Source organism: Thecamonas trahens (assembly GCF_000142905.1).
Source record: "Thecamonas trahens ATCC 50062 unplaced genomic scaffold supercont1.4, whole genome shotgun sequence".
Lineage (NCBI taxonomy): Eukaryota > Apusomonadida > Apusomonadidae > Thecamonas > Thecamonas trahens.
In genome coordinates this window covers 261,382-284,874 of record NW_013657676.1, presented here as the reverse complement: position 1 = coordinate 284,874, position 23,493 = coordinate 261,382, and the positions used below count along the sequence as shown (strand labels likewise).

At 65.8% G+C, this 23,493-nt stretch overlaps 11 protein-coding genes across 11 annotated transcripts in view; 6 read left to right on the top strand and 5 right to left on the bottom strand.

Annotated features, from left to right (window-relative positions):
• The first annotated feature begins 125 nt into the window (after window positions 1-125).
• AMSG_00987 (CMGC/DYRK protein kinase) lies at window positions 126-3,656 on the top strand. Its single transcript, XM_013906710.1, has one exon. The coding sequence runs from the start codon at window positions 221-223 to the stop codon at window positions 2,741-2,743; it is 2,523 nt and encodes an 840-aa protein (XP_013762164.1). The 5' UTR covers window positions 126-220; the 3' UTR covers window positions 2,744-3,656.
• AMSG_00986 (DNA mismatch repair protein Msh2) lies at window positions 2,631-5,761 on the bottom strand (the record flags this gene model as incomplete). Its single annotated transcript, XM_013906709.1, has 3 exons — window positions 2,631-3,918; window positions 3,948-5,608; window positions 5,746-5,761. The coding sequence occupies 3 exons, from the start codon at window positions 5,759-5,761 to the stop codon at window positions 2,746-2,748; spliced, it is 2,850 nt and encodes a 949-aa protein (XP_013762163.1). The 3' UTR covers window positions 2,631-2,745.
• Window positions 5,762-5,909: 148 nt separating this feature from the next.
• Window positions 5,910-6,942, bottom strand: AMSG_00985 (U3 small nucleolar ribonucleoprotein IMP4; the record flags this gene model as incomplete). The annotated part of the gene is made up of 2 exons (XM_013906708.1): window positions 5,910-6,791; window positions 6,940-6,942. 2 exons carry the CDS (start codon window positions 6,940-6,942, stop codon window positions 5,910-5,912), a joined length of 885 nt encoding a protein of 294 aa, XP_013762162.1.
• Window positions 6,943-7,102: 160 nt separating this feature from the next.
• Window positions 7,103-8,212, bottom strand: AMSG_00984 (neuronal calcium sensor 1; the record flags this gene model as incomplete). Its single annotated transcript, XM_013906707.1, has 1 exon — window positions 7,103-8,212. The coding sequence occupies one exon, from the start codon at window positions 8,210-8,212 to the stop codon at window positions 7,103-7,105; it is 1,110 nt and encodes a 369-aa protein (XP_013762161.1).
• A 316-nt stretch (window positions 8,213-8,528) lies between these two features.
• Window positions 8,529-13,269, top strand: AMSG_00983 (tetratricopeptide repeat family protein; the record flags this gene model as incomplete). The annotated part of the gene is made up of 1 exon (XM_013906706.1): window positions 8,529-13,269. The coding sequence occupies one exon, from the start codon at window positions 8,529-8,531 to the stop codon at window positions 13,251-13,253; it is 4,725 nt and encodes a 1,574-aa protein (XP_013762160.1). The 3' UTR covers window positions 13,254-13,269.
• A 187-nt stretch (window positions 13,270-13,456) lies between these two features.
• Window positions 13,457-14,938, top strand: AMSG_00982 (uncharacterized protein; the record flags this gene model as incomplete). The annotated part of the gene is made up of 2 exons (XM_013906705.1): window positions 13,457-13,558; window positions 13,786-14,938. The coding sequence occupies 2 exons, from the start codon at window positions 13,457-13,459 to the stop codon at window positions 14,896-14,898; spliced, it is 1,215 nt and encodes a 404-aa protein (XP_013762159.1). The 3' UTR covers window positions 14,899-14,938.
• Window positions 14,939-15,099: 161 nt separating this feature from the next.
• On the top strand, window positions 15,100-17,597 carry AMSG_00981 (pseudouridine synthase; the record flags this gene model as incomplete). The annotated part of the gene is made up of 2 exons (XM_013906704.1): window positions 15,100-16,356; window positions 16,488-17,597. The coding sequence occupies 2 exons, from the start codon at window positions 15,100-15,102 to the stop codon at window positions 17,595-17,597; spliced, it is 2,367 nt and encodes a 788-aa protein (XP_013762158.1).
• Window positions 17,598-17,667: 70 nt separating this feature from the next.
• Window positions 17,668-20,384, bottom strand: AMSG_00980 (ATP-dependent DNA helicase RecQ; the record flags this gene model as incomplete). The annotated part of the gene is made up of 2 exons (XM_013906703.1): window positions 17,668-17,775; window positions 17,808-20,384. The coding sequence occupies 2 exons, from the start codon at window positions 20,382-20,384 to the stop codon at window positions 17,680-17,682; spliced, it is 2,673 nt and encodes an 890-aa protein (XP_013762157.1). The 3' UTR covers window positions 17,668-17,679.
• Window positions 20,385-20,625: 241 nt separating this feature from the next.
• On the top strand, window positions 20,626-21,529 carry AMSG_00979 (uncharacterized protein; the record flags this gene model as incomplete). The annotated part of the gene is made up of 2 exons (XM_013906702.1): window positions 20,626-20,838; window positions 20,946-21,529. The coding sequence occupies exons 1-2, from the start codon at window positions 20,661-20,663 to the stop codon at window positions 21,527-21,529; spliced, it is 762 nt and encodes a 253-aa protein (XP_013762156.1). The 5' UTR covers window positions 20,626-20,660.
• A 248-nt stretch (window positions 21,530-21,777) lies between these two features.
• On the top strand, window positions 21,778-22,839 carry AMSG_00978 (secretory carrier-associated membrane protein). Its single transcript, XM_013906701.1, has 2 exons — window positions 21,778-21,844; window positions 22,048-22,839. Exons 1-2 carry the CDS (start codon window positions 21,791-21,793, stop codon window positions 22,813-22,815), a joined length of 822 nt encoding a protein of 273 aa, XP_013762155.1. The 5' UTR covers window positions 21,778-21,790; the 3' UTR covers window positions 22,816-22,839.
• A 129-nt stretch (window positions 22,840-22,968) lies between these two features.
• AMSG_00977 (uncharacterized protein) overlaps window positions 22,969-23,493 on the bottom strand; it is a gene marked incomplete at both ends in the record, with an annotated part of 1,883 nt that continues 1,358 nt past the window's right edge. Inside the window, 2 exons of the mRNA XM_013906700.1 lie at window positions 22,969-22,993; window positions 23,059-23,440. Of these exons, the coding sequence (XP_013762154.1) occupies window positions 22,969-22,993; window positions 23,059-23,440 (407 nt within the window). The remainder of the gene's footprint in view (window positions 22,994-23,058; window positions 23,441-23,493) is intronic.

The window sequence follows — 23,493 nt, the reverse complement described above, 5'->3', positions numbered from 1 at the left end:
CCCCCCCCCCTCCCGTTCTCTTCAACCTCTCTCGGCAGCTGCACCGAGTCCCAGCCAGCAACGCTTCCCTTCCCACTACCACCCTCTTCCCCTCCCCCCGCGGCCGCCAACTTGCGTTCGTATCACGAGCGTGTCCCGTGCCGCGTGCCGCGCTAGCTCCGCAAAGGGCAAGGGCTGGAGATAGGGGAGGGGCATCCTTCCTACAGCTGGGACAGGAGCCATGTATGCGGTGCCGCACCCATGGGCCAAGCCGGTCTCGCATGCCGGCCCGTGGCGCAGTCTATCGCGGAGCGAGCTGGACGAGGCCTGGGTTGAAGCTGAAGTGGCCGAGGCTGTGGACGATGCGCCGCCATGGGCGCCGGGCGCGCGCTGCATGCGCTACGAGGTGGCGGTGACGGTGACGGCCGACGCAGACGGCGCGGCGCCGGCGAGCTGGCGGGTTCACCGTACGTACTCACAGTTTGACGCCTTTCACACTGCGCTGACCGAGGCGCTCCGGCACGAGGTCGTAGGCTTGCCTGATCTGCCACAGATGCCGGCCAAGACGTGGGGTCTGCGCTCGCGGTCGCGGGCGCCGGCCGTCGTCGCCGCGCGTCGGGCCGCCTTTGATCTCCTCCTCGATGTTGTGTGCTCGCACGAGATTGTCCGCTCGCTCCCTGTTGTCCGTGCCTTTCTGGACATTGGCACACACGTGCTCGCACCGACCGGCCGGGTCTTGGTGGTGCTCCCGGACCGCGGCGTCGACCTCGCAGACGTGGCCAGCGCGTGGCGGGTCCTTTCCGAGGCTGCAGTTGATGTTGTGTTTGCCACACCGCGCGGAGCAGTGCCTGTTGCCGACGAGGCGCTGCTCAGCGCCGCACCTCGTGACGTCCAGTTTGAGGCCGCGCAGCTTATGGAGGCCTCGACCTTCTGCGAGCCGCTGGACGTGTGCGACGCGCATCCGGACGCATACGCAGGCCTTTACTTACCATCAGGACTCAGCGTCGAGTACCAAGCTGCGATGCTGGAGAGCCGCGAGGTGGCACTGGCTGTGGCGCAGTTTTGGGCTGCCGGACTCCCGATCGCCACTGTTGGCGGCGCGGTGCTGGTTCTGTCCAAGGTCACCGTGCCCGGCTCGACATCATCGCTGCTGGACGGGCGTGCGGTGACGACACTGCCCGGTAGCGCGCAGCGCAAGACGCGCCTCATCCGCGGCTCGCAGTATGCGGTGTCAGACGCCGGCACATTTGCGGCGCAGCTTGAGCGGGTCGCCGGCGTGTCGTTGATGCCGGGCCCTCTACTGCTGGGCAAGCCCGGGACCGCGCTTGTGCCGGACGCGGCTGGCTATGTCGTGAGTGACGGCCAACTTGTGAGCGGTCGGTGGTGGGGCGATGCGTACGCCGCCGCCGCTGCCCTTGTCTCGGCGTCGGCGCTCGGCTTTGTGGGTAGTGCGCCCGGAACCGCACCGAGCTCGCCGGTCACTTCGCCCGACTCGTCGCCGCAGCTTGCGGTGGCCACGCTAGTGGCGGCGCCGCACGAGCGGCCAGCAAGTGGCAGTGGCGGCGAGTCAGCAACGTTGGGCCTCTCGCCGGCCTCGGCCATTGCCGCGCACGGCGAGCGGTTGCCGCCGCGGCTCCGCGACGCCATGTGGAACGTGGCGCGGGTGTATTACGTCGGGACAGGGCGTGATCCGGTCTGGCCAAGCGATGAGGCGGCACAGGTCGAGGTTCTTCCTGCCGGCGCGAGCATTGCGTTTCGGTTTGAGGTGCTGGGCATGGCCGGCGAGGGCGTGTCGGGCGCGGTGGCGACGGTGCGCGACCACGCTGTGGCCGGCACGCCGGTGCGGGCACTCAAGGTCCTTCACGCATCGGCGGACATGGCGGCACTCGGCTGGCACGAGCTCGACATGCTGGACCACTTGTCGGGCGCGCTGGAAGCTTCCGGCTTTGAGCGGGACTCACTCGCAGCGCTCCCGATCCTGCTCCCGCTGGAGTCGTTTGAGGCCAAGGCGCACATGTGCATTCTGCTGGAGTGGTGTGCTTGCGACCTGCTACACTACATGCGGAGCTCACTCAAAGCGGCGGAGGCTGGTGCGCGGGCCGCGACGGCGTGCGGCGTGGTCCGCGATGGCTGTGAGGCACTGGCGCTTCACGGGCTCGCCGGGCTCGTTCATGGCGACGTCAAGCCGGAGAACATCTTGGTTGTGTGCACCGATGGAGAGGCGGAGCGGTTCCGACTGACCGACTACGGCTCGTCGTTTCGGATTGCTGATGCGCAGCGGGTCTCGCACCTGCAAACGCTGCTGTACCGGTCGCCCGAGGCTGTGGTCGGGTACACGGGCGCGTACGGGAGCGGGACCGACGGGTGGTCGCTGGCGTGCGTGGCGTTCGAGGTTGCATCTGGCGGAAAGCCGCTGTTCAACGTTGCCAACGAGGCGCAGGCGCTGGCGGGCATGGTCGAGCTCCTGGGGCCACCGCCGACGAGCTGGCTGGCGCGTGCCGCTGCCGAGTGCCCTGACAAGGCGCTGCGGTACGAGGCGCTGCTTGCGCCGGCGAGCGAGTCGAGCCCTGCCCCTCGCTCGCGGGACGAGGTTGTAGCCGAACTGCGGTCTCGACTCGAGTGGAGCACAAGGTCGGCGAGCAACGAGCAGTGGCTGCTGGAGTTTATGGGCGGGATGCTGCAGTGGGAGGCGAGCGCGCGCGAGGTGGAGCTTGCGGCCTACACCGTTGTCGACACCGCCGGCGCCAGCGCGGCATCGTGCTGAGCTCAGCTTTGCACGGCAAACGAGTCGAGGAGCGAGACGACGTATGGGTTGGACGAGTTGCGGAGCTTGGCAATGAGCGGAGAGAGGGCGGAGCGGTCGGCATCGGAGAGCTCTGCGGCCAGGGCGTCGTCGAGCTGGACCGTGCCCGCCAGCTGGGTCTTGGCTGCGGCGAGAAAGTCCTTGATGGCGGCTTCGCCGGCGGCGACAATGTCTGCGGAAAGGTTCTTTGCGCGCTTGGGCGCCGGCAAGTCACCCGACTCGAGGCCCGCGGCCATCGAGTCAAAGTCTTCGAGGGCTTCAGCCTTGCGCTTGGCCATGTTGATGACGCGCGGCGGAAAGTGGGCGAGGCGTGCGACGTGAATGCCAAAGGAGCGGTCGCACGGGCCAGGGCGGACCTTGTAGAGGAGGGTGAGGGCATCGTCTGCGGTGTGGGCAGTGACGTGGACGTTGGTGACGGCCCTAGGGAGGAGCGACTCGAGCTGGGTGAGCTCATGAAAGTGTGTGGCAAAGAGGCAGAGCGAGCCGAGGTCCTTGGCAATGTGCTCGGCGATGGCGTAGGCGAGGCCGTATCCGTCGTAGGTCGAGGTGCCGCGGCCGAGCTCGTCGATGATGATGAGCGAGGCCGGCGAGGCGGTGGCGAGGATGGAGGCGGTCTCGAGCATCTCTGCCATAAAGGTGGAGACGCCGCGGAGCTGCGAGTCGCCGGCGCCGACGCGAGCGAGGATGCAGTCGACGAGCGGGATGGTGGCGGAGGATGCGGGGACGAAGCAGCCGATTTGTGCCATGAGGACGATGACGCCGACCTGGCGGATGTACGTCGACTTGCCGCCCATGTTGGGCCCGGTCATGAGGAGGAGGCGCTTGTCGCCGGGCGGGCCAAGCTCGACGTTGTTGGGGATAAACTGAATGTCGGGCATGGCCTCGAGGCACGGGTGGCGCGAGTCGATGAGCGAGAGGCCGGCGGTGCCGTGCGGAACGAGGGTGGGGCGGATGTAGGGGATGGGCGCGGAGAGCGAGGCTTCTGCGAGGGCGACGAGGACGTCGAGCGAGGCAACGATGTCGTTGAGGTCCTCAAACACGGCGGTGTAGGTGGCGCCGATGCCGAGGACCTTGGCTTCGATCTCGGCCTGCTGGGCGGCGTAGGCCTTGACGGTGGTGCGGTACGAGGCGGAGAGCTTGAGCAGGTCGGGGTGGCAAACTTGACACCGTCCTTGCGGGTCTCGAGGGTGGTGTAGCGGGCGTCGCCGCGGAGGATCTTCTCCTTGGAGCGGGCGATGCGCATGTAGTAGCCGTGCTGGTCGTTGACCTCGAGCTTGACAAAAGCGGCGGACGACTTGGCCTTGGCCTTTGCAGCGAGGCGGGCGTTGACGTCGCCGTGAATGGCCTCGATGCGGGCGATGAGGGCATCGCGGGCGGTGGCGAGCTTGTCGAGCTGGGCGTCGACGGAGCGGAGGATGACAAAGTCGTGGGCGTCTGCGCGGGCGAGGTCGATGGTGGACTCGACGAGCTGCTGGAAGGGCTTGAGGTCTGTGGCGACTTCGGCGAGCGGGACGGCAAAGGCCGAGGCTAGGAGCTCCGCGCCCGGCCCCGTCCATGAGTTGAGCGTCTCGACGATGGCCGGGAGCTTGGCGGCGACCTGGTAGAGCCGGACCATGTCCTCGAGCGAGGCGCGCGACTTGAGGAACTTGGAGGCGAGACGGAAGAGATCCGGGACGGTCTTGAGCAGCTCCGAGTGGAGCGAGGTGCGGACGGCGACTGCGTCGACAAAGAGGGCGACAAGGTCGAGGCGACGGTTGATCTTGACAATGTCCAGCAGCGGCTGCTTGATCCACTGGTGGAGCTTGCGCGAGCCCTGCGGGGTCTTGCACCTGTTGAGGAGCGAGAAGAGCGAGCCGCCGCCGGTCGAGGCCGACGACGCGCCGGGCCCGGTCTCGAAGAGATGGAGGGCGGCAAGGGCAGCGGCGTCGAGGCGCATGTACTCGGCGAGGTTGAGCGCCGAGAGCTTGTACTTGCCGTACAGCGAGGGGTCGTCCAGCAGCTCGAGGTACTTGAGGAGGGCACCGAGAGCAGAGGCAGCGGCGCGCGCGTCGAGCTCGGCGAGCGGCTTGTCGGCGTCAAGCCCGGTGAGCCGGCGGACGTCCTGCTCGATGCTGTTGGCCGAGAATGACGAGGCCGACTTGGTGGTGGCAAGGACGCCAGCAGCTTGGGCGATGCCAAGCAGCCGCTTGGAGGTCTGCGGCGGGAGGTTGGCCGGAAGAATGACTTCCGAGGCACCGGTTTGGATGAGGAGCGCCTCAAAGTTGGTAAACTGGTCGTTCTCCGGCATTTCCGCGAGACGGAGGCGGCGAGCGGCAATGTCGACGGCGGCCGCCGCCAGAATGGCCGAGCCTGCCGGTCCTGACGTGACCTTGACGGCGACGATGGCGCTGGCACCGGCGGTCGTCGATGCTTCGCCGGCCTCGGCGCTGGCGCCGGCGGCCTTGAACACCAGATCCTCAAAGCACTTGAGGTTGCCCGGCGATGCCGTGTCGGTCAGCGCCCACTTACCGCTCCGGCGGGCATGTACCTCGACCTTGAGCCTACGGTTCATGAGCAGGTCGCGGACGGTGTCCTGGAACATGCCGCGCGAGAGGGAGACGTGAGGGATGGCGTCGGGCGAGCTGGCGTCGCCGCCAAGGTGGCGGACGACGGCTTTGGTCTTGTAGTACTCCATGGCCACAAACAGGGCGTCATCGCCAGCCACTGTCCAGTAGTCTTTGCGAGAGAAGAGGCGCAATGTGTTGTCCGGCTTGGGCGGAAGGCTGCGGATGTAGGCCACGAGTCCGGACGCTGCCGTCGACGACGACGACCCGCCGCTGGCTCCGCCTGGAAAAGGTCGTAGAATCGTCGATTGCGGCCGGAGGAGGGGGAGAGGGGGGAGGGGTGAGTGACGGGGAAAGAGCAAGCAAAGGAATGAGGAGAAGGGGGTGTGGGCAGGGGAGGAGAGGAAGGGAGGGGCGTACCGCTGTACTGGAGCATGGTGGAGATGGGTGGTGGGTGGGGTGGGCGCGAGCGGTGGCTTTGGGTGAGCGGTGCGTGTGAGTCGGGGGGGGGGGGGAATGGTGAGACGTATTTGATGGCCACTGGATGGGCAAAGGGATACGGCTCTGATGTGAGAAGGGCAGAGCTACAGCTTTCGGCGCTTCTTGGCGGTGTTGTGGTAGGGACGGAGTTCCCATTCCGAGTCTGCCTCGCGCTGCTCGAGGGTGCCGAGGACGATCTTGTAGGGGCGGAGCTCGAAACGCGGCCCGACCTCGACGAGTTCGACGTCGTCAGGCGTGTGGCCGTGCTGCTCGTAGACGTGGTGGCGGAAGGAGATGTAGTCGGCCTCGTTGATGAAGGACATGACGCGCTTGGACTCGTCCTTGGGAACCGGGAACAGGTACTTGAGGATGTCTGCGACGCGCTGGCCGAGGCGGGTGGTAAAGCCGTGGAAGATGAGGTGCGGATAGGCCTCGGAGACCTTGGTGGCAGCCTTGATCTCGTGGCGGGTGACTACGTTGGCCAGGGTAAAGTACGCCGTGGGACCAAAGGGAAAGTGGCAGACAACCAGGCCGTCCGGAATGCCGCGGTGCTCCTGGACGACGACCAGATCGGTGACGTTGTTCTCACGGCAGGCATCCATCAGGTCCTTGGTCCGGTACCCGCCGCGGTTGATCCGCTGCGCGTTGGGGAAGAGCAAGCGGATCTCCTTGGCAAACTGCTTGAGGAGGACCGACGGCTCGCGGGAGGTCGTCACCACCACCCGCGGGTCGAACACTCCCGCGTTTGCATACTCGTTGTCCATCAGCTCGGCCTGCAGCGCCGCTGCAGAGCCCTCGCCACCAGCATCGTCCATCTCCATCTCTGCCGCCAGTTCGGCCACATCCCGCCGCAGCTGCGGGTCGATCATGCGGCCCTCATCGAGCGCCTTGCGCAGCCGCTCCTTCTTCTCGGCCTTGGCCCGCTCCTTGGCCTCTTGGCTCTTCTGGTAGATGTAGTCCTTGCGCAGCCGGATGTTGCGGCGGATCTATGTGCGTGTGGGTGGGGGTGGGGGGTGGAGGGAGTGAGTGGGGGTGGGGGGGAGTGAGGGAGGGAAGAGGAGGAGGATGGATGGGAGCGCAGGATGGACGGGGTGGACGGGTGGGAGGAGGGGGAAGGGGAGTGGGGTGACGAACCATGGTTGTATGTATATACGTGTGTATGTGTGTGTGTGTGTGTGTGTGTATGTGTGGAGGGGTGAGGAGGGTGGGGAAGGGAATGGCGTGGGTGAGGTGTTGCTGTCGTATGGCTCGTAGCGCGTGAGGGGCTTGGGAGGAGGGGGATCAGGGGGGGAAGCAGTTACTTGATGATGAGGACCGAGCAGTGGGCATGCTGGATGCAGTACGAGGCGACATAGCCGAGATGGACGTCCGCAGAGTTGTGCTGGCGGCCAGACTGGCCCTCAAAGCCCATGGCAAGGACGTCGGCGTCGATGCGGTGGGCGACGTCGATGATAGCCGGGCCGACCTCGGCGACGTCGCGGACGACCTCGGTCTCGACGCGGGCGACACCGGCCTCGTGAGCCAGCTCCTCAAACGACTGCATGGTGGCGAGCATGGCATCGTGGCGGGCAGCAAACTCGGCCTCAAATTTGGCCGAGGACATGAGCGGCGGCTTGTGGCGCGGGTCGAGCTTGCGGACAACGACGACGAGGTGGAGGGAGTGCTCACGGCCCTGCAGGTCAGTGAGAACGTGCTGGAACGCGCGGTGGCATGATTCGCCACCATCGACCGCCACTAGGTAGCGGCGCGGCCGGTTGGCGGCGGTGTCGGCCGTCACAAAGTTGCCCATGAAGGCAAGCAGCTGCGGCGTCGCACGCACGGCCCGCGTAAACTCGGGGATGTTGAGTGCGCCGTCGGCATCAAGATCGCACTCGGCAAAGATGGTGTCGACAAACTGCGACAAGGCGTCGATGTCAACGCCGGCGTCGGCAACACCTGCACTGTTGATCGAGCTGCTGGCGTCGGAAGGCAGCACTCCCGGCACGCCCTCGCCCGACGACCGGATGAGCGGCGCGAGGTGGGTCAGCACCTTGAGCATCGATGCCCGCGACACCACGCCGCCTGACGTGGCGCCAAACATGTGGAAGGCCAGCAGAATGCGTTCCTCCAGCGAGCCGCGTGCGCAGATGGAAAGCGCCGAGAGAAGATCCTTAAAGTTGACGCTGTCCGACTCGTCGATGTCAAAGAGGGTAAAGACCTCGTCCAGCATCTCGCGCGAGTCCGAGAGTCCCGGAAGATGCAGCTCGTCCACAAGCTCGCCAAACTGATCGCGAGTCAGCTCCGATCCGCCGCACACCCGCTCGTAATGCTTGCGCAGATGCTTGACCTCGGAGAGGGTAAAGTGGGTGTCCTCCTGCGCCGCCGCAAGCGTCCGCATCTCTGCCTCCTTGGCATGGCCCTGGCCCATAATGCACCAGTTTCTCAAAGCGGGGGACTTGAGGTTGAGGTGGGAGAAAAGATGTGTGTGTGTGAGGCTCGAGCTGGGTGGGACTGTGTCGGCCGGGAGATGGGTATCGGTGCTTGTTTGTTTGCGTGGAGCCGAGGGGCCCGTGCCGTGGCTGTCCGTGTGACCCAAACCCGCGTCGATGTTTGGGTTAGTTTCGGACGCGGAAGTGACGGCAGTTCGGTCTGTCTCTCACCTGCCAGCACCAGCTGCACCTGCTTGTGCTTGTGCCGCCACTCGCCGAATGCTGCCACCTCCACTCTACAATCATACCCAAGTCATGGGTGGTGTCTCGTCCATTCACAGGGACGACGACGACGACGCGGTGGTCAACCACGACTTGCCAACGCCTCCTTCGCCTGCACCAGCCTCGCCGTCGCCTGGCCCTGCCACCGCCGCTAACACCCCGCACACTCGCCGCCGCATCCCGTCGCTCACGATCGTCCCGCCATCGTCTTCGCCGGCCGGCACGCTCGTGGTCTCGCCAGGATCGGGCTCGGCCTCGGGCCCGCCGTCGACGTACGGCACCCCGCGCGGGGCTTTCTCCACCGGCTCGATGGCCGACGTTGTGTTCTCAGCCGGCGGCACGGGCGACGATCCGGACTCGCCACATCCCGTCGCTGACTCGGAGCCTGACGATCCGGATCAAGCCTTTGTCACCGTCCTCCGCGACCTTGCAGGCGAGGCGCAGCGCTTGCCAGGTGTTGAGACGGCCATGCCCAAGCCCGTGTTGTCTGCGGACGAGGGTCGTGCTGAGACTGGCGAGCCCGGCGGCAACGAGCTCAATGTGGTCGAGTACGACGACATTGGCGGCCCGCCGCCGCGGACGACACCCGCTGGCTCGCGTGCGCCGTCCCCGGCGCCGGACGAGTTTGCCATTGCTGCCGCAGCTTGCGTCCCCGAGCACGTTCTGCCGTCGTCGGACACACCGCCGGATCCGTACCTCTACGACGCGATCATTGGCTACGACGAAGACCGCATGCACGAGTTCAAGGCTGTCCAGCGAGCGCGGACTCCGGTCCGTCGCATTTCTGACTACCTCTCCAAGTACCTCAACTCGCTCATCAACACCAACGGCGGGTGCGTGTACTTTGGCGTCACCGACGACGGAGTCATCAAGGGCGTTGTCCTCAATCGCTCCAATCGCGACGACCTTCGCCTCGCCACTGACCGCGTCCTTCACGACATGTGGCCGCCTGTTGACTCGTCGCTCATCGCCATTCGCTTTGTCCCGGTTCTCAACGCACCGGCCTACCCCACCTTTGTTGTCGAGTTCCACATTGCCCGCGGCCCGGCTCCGGTCTATCTCATTGGCCGCAACAAGCCGACGGCATACATTCGCCGTGACTCGTCGACCTACGTCATGCCGATGCAGCTCATTCTCGAGCGCATGAACGCTCCACCGGGCACGGCTGCCGCCCTCGGTGCGCCGCCCCAGCCGTCTGGCCCGACCTCGCGCCTCAACACCTCACAGTACAAGATCATCACCCACGGCTCGGTCCCGTCGGCCCGCGATGGGCTCGTGGGTGCCACCCTTGACGACATCCGGTCCGAGGCCTCGCCCATCAAGGCTGTTGTTGTCGCCGGACCGCCCGGCATTGGCAAAGCCTCGTTTGCCCGCCAGCTTGTCGCCGGTCTCTCCGACGACTACCCGCGACAGTTTTCCATCTCGCTCCGGGTCACGCCGACGACCTACCTCACGCCTGCCGAAGCGCGCGCCTTTGTCGTCCGCGCCTTTTACCCCAACCTCGGATCGCTGCCCGTCCACGCAGCCGAGCTCGACGGCCTGTACCTCTCGTGCTTCCACGGCGAGCCATCGCTGCTGCTTCTCGAAGACGCGCCGTCGGCAAAGCTTGTCCACGAACTCTTGCCGTCATCGGCCTGCTGCGTCGTGGTCACCGCCGCGGTGCCCATTGCTGTCACTGATGTCCCAGCCGTCGACGTCCGCCTCGATCCGCTCGACCACAGCGACTCGGTTGCTTTTCTGCGGCACGCCAATCCGGAGCTCTCGCCGGACCAGGCGTCGTCGGTCGCCGTCCTCGCGGGCGGCTTCCCGCTTGCGCTCACAGTCATCTCGGCACTCCTCCGCAAGCGGGCTCACCTCCCGCTCGAACCGCTCCTTGACCGTCTCAATAACGTCGATCTCTTTGCGCTCTCCGATTCGTCGCTTGGTGCTGCGCTTGTTGCCTCGCTCGCCACCCTCTCGCACACCCAGCAGCTGCACTTTGTAGGCCTCGCCACGTTCCACGCAGACTTTGACGTCGACGCCGCTTCCCATGTCCTCTGCCTTGACCACGATGCTGCGTCGGAGCTTCTCGCCGAGCTTCACCACATCTTCCTCGTCCGCTACGCGCCAAGCACTGGGCGCTACTCGCTTCATCCACTCGTTCGCAAGTTTGTGGTCCACGAGCTCGCCGCCCTTGGCGCCGGTTCAGTGCCGGGGCCCGAGACGCGCGTCGAGCTCTCCCAGCCCGCTGCGCCGTCGCCGGCCCGACCGCGGCCCTCGCATGAAAATCGCCCACGGATTGCGGTGCCGGCCCGCGGTAGCGATGTCGGTCACGTCTCGGACGCCTTGGAGCCACAAGCTACTGCCTGGCCAAAGGCGCCGGGCATGTACTTTCGGGCCCGGTTCATCGAGTATTGCGCGGACAAAGTGGTCGAGCTCGCCGAGCTGCCTGACTTTGCAGCCGCCTTTCGGGCGTTTGTCGACCTCGAAGCGAGCATCATGCACGCGCTGGAAGAGTGCGTGCGGTACTCGCGGCTTCCGTGTGAGCTAGAGGCAGCAGGACCCGAGCCTCGCGTCGGGCTTGCGCCTCTGCACCAGCCCCCACCGCAGGCTCAGCCGCAGTGGATGCCAGCCGAGGTCCAGGCTTCGCTCGATGCGCTCCGAGTTGTTCGCGGCGTGGCGCCGCCCGAGGACCTGATGGCGCAGATGATCATTTCCGGCGGACGGCTGCTGCGGGCACGCTTCCCTCCAGCCACCTACATCGGACTCGTCCTCTCGCTTCGCAAGGTGCTTCTCGCTGCCGATCCAGAGAGCATCGACTCGCCGGTGGCGTCGCTCGCGCGGCTATTCTCGCCTCGCATGTGGGCGCACGATGCCACAGACTCCAAGCTCGCGGCTGTCCACCACGAGCTTGGAGTGGCGTACGCCAGCGACGGGCAGATCGCGCCGGCGTCCGAGGCCTTTGAAGCTGCGCTCAAGCTACGGCGCAGGCTCGCAAAGCGGCTGCCGGCCATCGTTCCTGTTTTGACGGAGAGTCTGTACGAGTACGGCATGGCGCAGCTGCAGGCGTGCCACTACCACGGCGCACACGCGCTCCTTGCCGAGGCTGCCGAGCTGGGGAGCTCGGACGAGGGCTCACTGGTCCAAGCGCGAGTTGAGCTCGGCCTCGCCTCGGTTTGCCGCGAGATGGCGCAGTACGCCAAGGCGGACGCGTTGCTCCGACATGCTCTTGAGGTGCTGGAGGCCATGGAAGCGCCTGACCACGGGCGGGCGACGTCTGGCGTGGCAGATGTCCGTGCGGCGTGCCTCGACCTTGTCGGCCAGCTGCGTCAGGCGCAGGGCCGCTACGGCCAGGCTCGACGGGCGCTCACCCGGGCGCTTGCGATCAAGGCTGAGTTGGCCGGCCCCGAGTCTGCTGGCGTCGCTGCTACCCGCATGCTCCTTGCCAGTGTCTATGGCGCCGAGTCCAACTACAACGCGTCTGAGGACGAGCTCGAGCAGGCGCTCGCCATCCGCCGCGACCTCTTTGGCCACGACCACCCGCTGGTGGCCAACACGCTCCGGCATCTCGCCTTTCTCAACTTTTACTCGTTTGACGACTACGAGCGTGCCGAGTCGCTCTACGAGCAGGCGCGCGACATAGTTTTGGCATCGGTTGGAACGCATCACGCCGAGTACGCAGCAATCATCAATGACATGGCACTCATCGCCTCGTATCGTCACGAGTACGACACTGCGTCAGCGCTCCTTCACCAGGCGCTCGACATCCGGACGGCTCTCTTTGATGAAAACCACCCGCTGGTGGCGGCGGTGCTCAACAATCTCGGCAACGTTCATCGCCGACTGAAGGACTTTGACGAGGCCAAGCGGTACCTCAACGCGGCACTCGCTATCCGCACACAGCGGTTTGGCGAGATGCACCCCGAGACTGCACGGACGCTCCACAACGTTGGCATGCTCCACCTCTATCTCCGAGAGTACGATCTAGCGCACAATCTCCTCGGGCGCGCACTCGAAGTCCGCTCGACGCTGCTCGGGCCGAACCATCCCGAGGTTGCTTCGGACCATTCGGCGCTCGGCTCGTACTGGCTCCACCGCAAGGATCTCCCCGCCGCCGAGGCCGCGCTCCTCGAGGCGCTGCGGATCAACAAGCTCTCACTCGGCGCCTCACACCGCAACGTCCTCCACAATCTTTCGGCACTGCAGACCGTCTACGCTACACGCCACGATTATGCCACTGGCGAGCCATACGTCCAGGAGGCGGTCTCGCTTGCATGCGCCAAGTTCGGCGTGGAGCATCCGCGCGCCGTCCGCGCCATCAAGGCGCTCCTCCGGTACTACTCGTCATGGCTCAAGCACGTGGCGCGGACCGAGCCACGGCCGAGCCCTGCCGAGCTCTCGGCCTTTTCTGCAGCACGCATCCGCTCTGCCCTCGACTGTCTCTATGCCGCACAGGCGGCAGCGTACACCACCAAGCTCGAAGACGAGCTCGAGCGGGTCGACGCGCTCCTCGCTCCGATGCCCGACTCGCCTGGCGCTGTGCCGTCATCGCCGCTCCGGCCACGGCCCACACCCTTTGAGATCCTGAGACCGGCACCGCTCGTTGTACCAGGCGTTGTGCCGCGGGCAGGGAGCGCCCGCGCCCTCCGTCACGCGCGGGCGGCAGCGAGCTGGGCCCATTACGCCGGGTATGCTGTCGCGGCTTCATGCGCCCTTGCAGTCGGCGCAATGGTCGTTCCGCGGATTGTGGCTGTGGTCAAGGGAAAGGCCAGGCAGTAAATGACCGACGCACCGGTCTCCAACTGGAGCGTGAGTCTGGTACGCTAGAGGTCGACCGCAAGCAAAACACACATCCATCCGACGTGATCCAGCCACGCCCACCACTGGCCATCACATGCTGACCACCGCCTGCTGACCACCGCCTGCCGCCCACCAGCCACCACGTCCACGTTGCGCACCACACACGACTCCTTCTCTCAGCCATGGCCTCGGAGAGCGACGTGGACGCGCAGCAAGCCTTGGCCGCCGCCCTGGCGTTTATTCCGTATGCCTACAAGGGGCCTGAGTCTCGATACAGTGGCGGGGTACGTGCTTGCGGTGGGAGGGGCTGTGTGTTGCGCAACGGAAGATGCCGGCCTCCTTCCCCCCCCCCCCCCCCCCCCCAGTCACCAGAGTAGCCCTCACTCACCCAGGTTGTCATCGGGACTGATAATCATATGTTGCTGGTGCTGGTGCTGGTGCTGCTGCTGGTGATGGTGGCGATGTGGCTATTCCCAACGACTGCCATCGGTGCCGAACCTCCACCCCGCAGGCGGTGTTCGTGGTCAAGGACGGGACCGGCGCCGAGGCGACTGTGCACACGGTGGTGGTCCGGGTTGTCGACGGCTTGGTGACTGTCGAGACCGAGGGCGAGGACGATGATTGTGATGCCTCCGCATGGCTGCCGCCGACTGTGGTCACTCTCTCGCCGCAGGTTCTGGTCGGCGTTCTCGCTGGGACGACCGACCCGATGCTGGCCATGATGTGCGGCCAGATCCTGGTCTCAGACCTCAACGGCCTGCTTGCCTTTGCCTCGGCCTTTGACTTTTCCAAGTCCCGCTTTGAAGCGTTTGCCGCAGAGGTGGAGCCTGCTTCGGGCCCGACACCCATACACTCGCCGCCCCCGTCGAGCTCGCACGGTGTTGCCATCCCCAAGGGCGCGACAGCAGCCGCCAAGGCCAAGGCCCACAGCCAAGCGCATCTGATGCAAGCTGCACGCGCCGCCGAGCGTGCACGACTGATCGCCGAGGCCAAGGCTCGTGGCGTGCGAGGTGCGGTCGTGCCTGCAGGTAACCTGCCGGCCGCAAGCACGTCACCGCTGACGAGCGAGGATGCCACAGAGAGTGCGACGCGTGCGGCTGGCGTGCGCGCGGCAATGGCAGCTTCTGGCGCAATCCTCCTCGCGTCGCTTGCTGCCATGCGCCGGCAGATCGAGGGTTTCCAGCCGTCGGAGGCGTACGAGGCTGCCAAGGCCTCGCTCGCCACCATCCGAGACCGGCTCGCCACCAACGAGTCACTGGGTGCACTTCAGGCATCACCTGTGGTTGCCCACATGAAGATGTTGGTGGCAACGTACGCCTCGACTCTGCGCATCGAGCGGAGGGCTGCCCTTGTCGGGTCGCTCGCGGTCGAAGCTGGAACACGCCTTGCCGCCGCTGTCCGCTCCGCAACAGGCAACGAGACACCGCATCAGGCTGCCGCCCGTCGCGGCGCCGTCCGTCGCGAGAGGGAAACGCTCCAGGCCCAACTGGCTGATCTTCGTGCCCAGAACGCGGCGTTGGCCGAGACCGGGACGCCGTGCGCGCCCGGGTCTGATCCGTCCGACGCCGCTCACGCCTTTGAGGCCGCGCTAAGCTCGCCAGACAGCTCCCCAGCCGCCACATAGCATGCCCATTACATTGCCACCGTGTAATTTCCCCTCTAGCCGGCCCCTCTGGAACTCTTGCGGGATGCTCTGCGGCGGCCCGGCCCTATCTTGCCGACCAACGCGCGGCGCGCGTGTTCGTCGTGTTCCTGGTGGGGACCACTCGACTCGCACCTCTCGTCGAGCCGAACCCCCCCCCCCCCCCCCACGCAGAACACCAGTATGCTCTCATTAGCGCGGGTGTGCACAGAACGCGCCGCGTGTAGCATCCGAGCCGTGGTCCAGGTGGCGCCCATGAGTGCGGGGCCGACTGCCGCCACGGCCGCGGCCGTAGCAGCCGCCGCCCGCCCTCCGGCGCCCATTCATCCACGACACGCTGTTGTGCACGAGGTGAGCGACCACGAGTCGGGCGGACGGACGATTCGCATCTTGGCTGCGCTTGCACCGCATGTCTCGCGGACGGCTCTCTTCCGCCTCCTTCGCGAGGGTGACGTCCGGGTGGTGCTCCCGCGGCCGGCACCTGGCGCTCCCGCCGAGGGCTCCCATGGGTGTGCCAACAAGCGACGGGCGCACTCGCTCCGGCTCCCTACCGGTTCGCTGGTCACTGCTGCCCCGGCTGCCACACGCATGCTCGCTGTGGAGCGGCAGGCAGGTCGAGACGGCGAGCGATGGCGAATGCAGACCAAGGTCAATCTTCCACACGATGCCGAGCTCGGGGTCAACGAGCTCATCCAGTTTGCCACGCCCGAGGTGCTTGTTGTCGACAAGCCAGTGGGCATGGCCGCACAAGGCGGCTCACCCGCCGACATGCACAGCTCGGTCGACGCGCTGCTGACCCACGCGGCCGAGCGCGGCGAGCTGCCCGGCCCAGACAGACTCGCCTTTGTCCGCCCACGGCTGGTGCATCGCTTGGACCGATGCACGTCAGGCCTGATGGTGCTAGCGCGGACGCGATCTGTTGCCGCCGACCTTGCGCACTCGTTTGCGGGCCAAACCGTGAGCAAGGGCTACCTCGGCGTCGTCACCGGCGTACTCGAGCCGGGTTCGACGCACACCATCAACCTCGCGCTGCGAACCGACGGCCATCGCGTCTCGCCATGCGGGACCGATGCCGCCGGCGCCAAGGCTGCTGTGACCTATGCCGAAGCCATTGCCGAGCTTGGCAACGGCAGCACGCTCGTGGCCTTCTTCCCCTCTACTGGGCGCAAGCACCAGATCCGAGCCCACGCCGCCTACGGGCTCGACATGCCGCTCGTTGGCGACATGGTCTACGACGCTCGGACCGGCCAGCGGCCGCATGTCCCTCGGCTCATGCTCCATGCCTCGGCTATTGCGCTGCCGAGCATCAACCTGGCGATCACCTCACGACCACCCGACTCGTTTGCTGCTGCGCTCGGCCTCCCGACCTCAACGCTCGACGCCGCGGTGCGCAAAGTCGAAGCACGTGTCCGCGACAGTGTAGACCTCGCGCAATCGCCAGTCACCACCCACCTTTGCTCACACTCGCGTGATCACAAGAGTAGCAGCGGGCGTCGCGGCGGGCGCGGTCCGGCTGCCCCCACCAACGCCCCTCCTCCGCCCGAGCATAGCACTGCCCGGTCTGCGTAAAGACTTCACTTCCGTCCACAACGTCGACCATGGACGCCACAGAGGTTTGCGCAGAGATGCGGGCGCTGCCCAAGGTCGAGCTCCATCGGCACCTCGAGGGCTCGTTGCGGCTGGAGAGCCTTGCTGCCCTCCTGCCTGTGGAGCGCGACGAGGCGGCGGCGGCGACGCTGGCGGCGAGCGGTGGCGACCGGATGACGGCGGCGCGAGCGTACTACTGCATTACCACGCCGGTGACTTCGCTTACAGAGTGTATGGACCGATTCGGTCGGCTGCAGGCGGTGTTTACAGACGCCGAAGTCATTGCGAGGCTGACGGCCGAGGTGGTGATCGACTCCGCCCGCGACGGTATCGCTCTTCTCGAGCTCCGATACTCGCCAGGCTACATCGGCATGGCCTGCGGCCTGGACTACGCCGCCGTCCACGACGCGGTGCGCAAGGGCGTGGCGGATGGCCGCAACCATCCTGACGCAGCAGGCCTGGTCGGTCTAGGTCTCATCGGCATCATCGATCGGTTCCAGACGCCGGCAGAAGCGCTGACCATCGCAAAGTTCTTTGTGGATGCCGGTGACTTTATCGGCGTCGATCTGGCCAACGACGAGGCTGCGTTTTGCGACTCGGTCTTTCCTGAAGCCTTTGCGCATGCTGCTGCCCATGGCCTCAAGGTCACAGTCCATGCTGGCGAGGTCGACTCGCCGCTCTCGGCCGGCTGGGTGGTGCGCGCAGTGAAAGAGCAGGGTGCGGTCCGGATTGGCCACGGCATCCACGTCATGGACGCCGACGACGCCGTCGCCGTCGTCCGCAGCGCAGGTACCGTCTTTGAGATCTCACCGTCGTCCAACTACCTCATCAACGCCGTCGCGTCGCTCGAGAGCCACCCGGTCCGGGCCATGCTCGACGCCGGCCTTCCGATTTGTCTCAACACCGATGATCCGGGCCTGTTTGACATCACGCTCTCGGGCGAGCTTGTCACGGCCATCCACAAGTGTGGCCTCACACGTGCCGAGGTCATCCAGGCCAATATCACTGCGCTCGACGCCTCGTTTCTGCCGATGAGCCCTGAGCTCGCCGCCGTGCGCGCCGAGCTCGAGACGCGTCTTGCAGCCGCGCTATGAGAGCGTCTTCGGCCGCTTAGCCAGCGGCTCAATGTCACCAAACGCCTCGGCGAGGGCCGCGTCATCGAGTCCGGCAAAGTAGTCAGTAGTCTGGCTTTGTGCTGGCGGAGGCCGAGGCCGAGACGGCTGGGACCCGCGAGCATGCTGCAGCCACAATGGTACGGGTGGTGACGTCTGGCTGGATGGAGGCAGCGGAGGCGGCTCGTCGACGGCGAACGTCGAGGCCGATGTCGGTGGCGGCGGAGCCACATGTGTGGCGGCGACACACGTGGCATTGCTGACTGCCGCAGGTTTGGCCTTGAACGACCGCTTGCGCTTGAGCCGATTACCAGAGTGGCGAACGGGCTTGATGGAGGCAGCCGGCGTCGACTTTGACGACTTGATGGCGAGCTCTGTCGACGAGTCAAAGACGCGCTTGGTTGGCGAGATGGCGGCGGCCGCTAAAGTGCCAGACGATGAGAGTAGGGCGGCCGTTACCGTCGTGACGTCGGGCATGCCGGCGTGGGGCTTGGCTTTGGCGTAGAAGGCCACAAACGCGCGAATAAAGTTAACAATGTTCTCGTCGACGGCGGAGGGCGTCGACGGCATCGAGCCGGAAAGCACGTCGTCTGCCACGGGCGCGTCGAGCAGAGAGACGAATGAGGCATACGCGAGCTCGACGGATGCCTTGGACCAGCCGAGGAGCGAACCGTTGAACGAGTCTCCGTTGGAGACGCAGAGCATGAGCTGGCGAAGAATGGTGTTGACTGACTTGCCTCGGGCAGTTGCTACTGACTGGAGCGCGAGGCCACGATCCTGGAAAAGGGCGAGCGACTGCTTGGCACTGGCAATGGCTTCGGCCCGAAACGCCTTGGCAAGGGGGACGTAAGGTTTGACTGCGGCGAGGAGCGCGGTGCCGACATTACCAACAACACGCGACGAGATCCCATTAATGGCGGTGAGCTCGGAGAGAGAAGCCGGGACGTGGTCGACGATGTCGTCCACAACAGTGGCCGACAACGAGGGCTCGATCGACAAGAGTGCAGAACGAAGCGCCGAGCGTGAGTTGATGATGAGCGACGAGCTCGGTGCGCGCTGCAGAAGGCCTTGTAGGGCCGGACGACTCGACTTTGGGCTGCAGTCGACGAGCAGCTCGGGGCCGGGGTGAAACACAAGCTTGTCGCATGCGATCTGCGGCTTGCCGGCGGCAACATACTCTTTTGCCTCGCGGGTGAGGGACCACTTGTCGAAGCCGCGAGAGCGACCACGGACAGCAATATGCGTTGAGACAATCATGCCGACTTTGATGAGGCGAAAGCCGAGCGCGCTCCACCAGCCAGGGGAGTGGTGGCTTCCGGCGTTGAGGAAGGTGCTAAAGTTGACCGGAAGGTTGCCGGGCGGCTTGGTTCCGTGCAGAAGCTTGATTGCCTTGGACGGGCCAGCGGTCTCGCCGCACACTTGCAGCGCGCCAAGGAGGAGAAAGGCGTCGCAGGAAAAGTCGATGAGCGGGGCGTCGCCAAGGTCACAGATGTCGCATGCATGACACGGCAATATGGACTCACCAAAGTAGGCGACCAGGCTTTGCTTGCGGCAAGTCTTTGCCGTGCTGACTAGCGCCTTGAGCGCGGACGCCGATGCAAGGCGCTGGGCATAAACGGCAGCGTCAGAGTTCTTGTCGACCTCAAAGTCGCTTGCGAGCCAGAAGCAGTAGCACTCGCAGAGGTCGCCATCACGGCCACCGCGGCCGATCTGCTGATAGTACGACTCTATTGACGACGGGGCGTGAGCGTGGATGACCGAGCGGATGTTGGCCTTGTCGATGCCCATGCCAAAGGCGATGGTGCAGACGACCACGTCGAGTTGGCCTGCGGTGAATCGATCCTGGATGCCCTTGCGCTGCGCGCCAAGCCCGGCGTGGTAGGCTTCGACGCGGCCGGCGCGACTCGACTTCAGCTTTGCTGCAATCCGTTCGGTGGCCTTGCGGGTCCGACAGTAGACGATAGATGGCTTGCGGGCGGCCGAGTCTTTCCCGGTCAGCAGCGGGACGACCTGCGAGTCGACAGAATCGATGACGCCAAACGAGAGGTGGAGGTTGGGCCTGTTGAACGAGCCGACCGAGACCAGAGGGTTAGTCAGCTGCATCGACTGGGCGAGCTCCTCAACCACACGGCTGGTGGCGGTGGCGGTGAGGGCGACGACGGGCGCTCCGGTGGCAGCCTTGACATCGGCGACGCGGCCCGGAAGGTCCAAGTATGCCTGGCGAAAGTCGTGGCCCCACTTGGAAATGCAGTGTGCCTCATCGATGGCAAGCAGAACAATGCGCGAGGCAAAAGCGGGGGCGGCAGCGAGGGCAGACGTGGTCAGCATTGACGACGCATACTCGGGCGACATGTAGACGATGCGGAGCGCGAGGGCGTCCTGATCGCCGGAAATAAGGCCGCTGCGAATGGCAGACGAGCCGGGATTACCGGAGCCCATAAATGTGGACGAGATGCCTAGCGAAGAGAGGCGGGCAGTCTGGTCGGCCATGAGGGCGATGAGCGGCGAGATGACGATGGTGAGTGGGGCGGCGGCGGCGGCGTCAGACAGATACGGCGGCGGGGTGGCGGCAAGGACAAGCGATGGCAGCTGGTAGACCATCGACTTGCCGGAGCCTGTAGCTTGGACCACAACCGCATCGCGACGGTCAGCCAGGAGGGCACGGAGGACATGGAGCTGCCAGACATGCGGCTGGTGGTAGCCCCAGGTGGTCTTCAGGGTGTCGAGGACAGCAGCGCGCAGCGGCTCCCACGAGCTTGATGCCGCCATGCCAAAGTAGCAGAATAGGCGGGAGTGGGGTGGCCGAGGTTGAGACCGAAGGGAACAAGCGAGTGCAGTGGGCATACTGAGCGTTTGGGAGCGTGAGCGAGGGCGAGGGCAGCCAGACACACTGCCTGTGTGACGTCGTCGCCAGCCGTCGAGTCGCCCATGCCGGGCCGTGCCACCGCCGCCAAGGGCAAGGGAAGCAGCCACCCCACTCCCACCCCACGCCCACCCCACTCCATCCCTCCACCCTCACCGCTGTCGGTCTTGTACACATCAGGCATGAGCGGCGCTCCGCCCCCGACCCGGGTGTATGCGCCCAAGCGCTTGTTGCGGCCGGCCTCGCCCAGGGCGGCCGCCATACGGCGCATGGTCCACGCCCGGACCCGCAAGGATGCCGAGGAGGAGCACGAGCGGACACATGAGACAGCGCTCTACCACGCCCGCCTGCAAGCGCAAGGTACGCCATCAGGCCCTTCCGGGCCATCGGCCCTATCCCCATCCCCCCCCCCCCCCCCCCCCTCCCCCACCACCACCAGCCGCAACCCACTCACCTCCATTGCCCAGTTGCTGCTACTGAGGACGCCGTCACCGCCACACGCTCCCGCCTGGCCGAGTTGAAGGCACAAAAGCGCAAGCTGTTCCTCTTGCTCAAGACCGTGCTCCTTGCTGACGAGCAGCGCCGTAAAGAGGCTGCTGCCGCCGAGGCTGCTGCTGCCGCCGCGCAGGCCGCCGCTGCTCAGGCTGCTGCTCAGGCTGCTGCCGCCGCGCAGGCCGCCATGCACCCTGCCACCGCACAAGGCTCTGCGCCCGGAACGCCGACGCCATTTGGAGGCCCAGGCCTGCACACCGCTCGTGGCCCTCGACCGGCGTTTGCTGGTACGCCACAGAACGGGTATCCGCCTCTAGGCAGCCATCGCGGCGGGCCGCCTGGCGGTGGGCGGTACCGCAGTGGGCCGCCGCGCGATTATCCGCCGCCGGCATACGACAGCTATCGCGATCGCGGGCCGGGTGGACCGGGTGGGCCGCCTCGCGACCGCGATCGTGGCGGTGGACCTGGCCCAGGCTCGGGCCCGGGCATGCGCGGCGGACCCGGCGGCCGGCAGTACCCGCCGCTGGGCGGACCGCCACATCGGCGGCTTGGGCCGTAGTCTGGGGCTGCTTAACCCTCTACAGTACGGAATGGACAAACTTGTCCATCGCGCAAGCCGCGCTCCGCGACGCTCCACAGACGTCGCAACATCCATCAATCGCGGTAAAAGAGTAGTACCATGTGCTGATGGCTGCTGTGGCCATTGGTGGGGGGGTGGGCCACAACAGAAAACATGGGGCGGCTGGCCGGCGGGGAGGACGTAGACGGCGACGTTGCCGAGCACGCCTGCTCGGCACAGTCGTCTGCGCGGGAAGGGGCCATGGTCGACGACAACCCGTTCGACGAGTACAGCAGCGACGGCGGCAACCCATTTGTATGTGGTGTGTGTGTGTGTGTGTGTGTGTGTGTGTGTGTGGGAGGGGGGGGGGAGGCGGAGCGGGGGGTGGCATGGGCGGAGCGGGGTCATGGCGCATGCGCTTGCACGACCAGCCGGCTGGTGGTATGCGAAAGGGGATTCACCGGAGGAGCATGGGTGTGTATGTGGTGGGCTTCCATGGGGTGGGAGACGGCGTGTAGGACTCGCATGATCGGTCGGGTGGCTCGGGCGAGGATGCTGGCGGGCGGGCCGGTGCGGGAACCAAGTCGGCGCGGGCCAAGGTCGCCGCTGACCCGATCTCGCTGGCCGAGAAGCGGGCCGAGCTTGACCGGCTGGAGGACGAGCTCAACTATCGTGAAAAGACGATTGAGCAGCGGGAGCGCGAGGCGCTGGGTGCACGTCCGGCGAACTGGCCGCCGTGTAAGCCGATTGTGCACATGGACATTGTGGAGGAGATCCCGGCCGAGGCGCAGAGCGTGGTGACCAACGTGTACCGGCTGTGGATACTCACGTACATCATGCTTGTCGTCAATCTGGCTGCCATCATGACGGCGCTGATTGAGGATGTGACTGGCGTTGGCCCGTTTGCACTTGCTCTCCTCTTTGCGCTTCTCTCGCCGCTCCTCGCGTTTTACACCTGGTACTGGTCGCTGTACAACGCAACGCGCCAAGCCAAGGCCTCGCTCTTCCTCATCTTCTTTGTCTGCTTCTTCATCCACATCCTGGGCTGCCTCTTCTACGCGCTAGGTGTTCCGGGCACCGGCGCTGCCGGCTTTATCATTGCCATCAAGGCGTTCAATGACAAGGCGACGGCAAGTGGTGCGTTTTGTCTCATCTCTGCCTTTGTTTGGCTCTTTGACGGGTGCTCTGCCATCTACCTCATGGTCCGCGCCCATCAATACTACCGCTCCCAGGGCCACACGCTGCAGGACGCCAAGCGCGAGGCTGCCGTCAGCGTCGCCACCTAGGTGGAGTTAAACCGACCATCCAGATCGAGTGCGTATGCGACGACGCCAAAGGCGACCAGGCCCAGAAGCATCCGCACGACAGCAGGGTTGCGGAACGGGTCGAAGATCGACGTGTCGGCAGCAGTCGGCTTTGGGCTGAGGGATGCCGGGGCGTCAGCAGCCGGGGTGACGGCATCGGCTGCGTGGGCAGCGGCGGGTACGGCCACAGGGACCGGCGGAGGCATAGGCTCCACTTCGGGCGACGGAGAGTCGGCGCTGCCGCGCGCGGTGGCCATAAACGACGTTAGTGACTCGAGCACGTCGTTGAGCTCGTCCTGGTGGCCGCGTGACTTGGCCTCGGACGCAGATAACGACTCCTTCAGCACGTCCATCTCGCCCTGGAGCTCATTGATGGCGTGAACAAGCGCGACAACGGTCTCGTCCGCAGCGGGCGGCGCGGTTTCGGGTGCTGGAGCAGACAATTCCGAGTCAGATCCTGAAGGCGTAAAAGTAACAGCCTTGCGGATGATGCCCGAGGGCGTGATGGGCGTCGCAACCTTGGAAGCTGCAGACAGCTCGGGCTCGGGCTCGGCAGCCGGCGACGGCGACCGCTTGCGCGACCGCTTGCGGCGCGACGGTGTGTCGGCTGCAGATGGCTCAGGCTCGGGCTCGGCAGCCAGCGACGGCGACCGTTTGCGG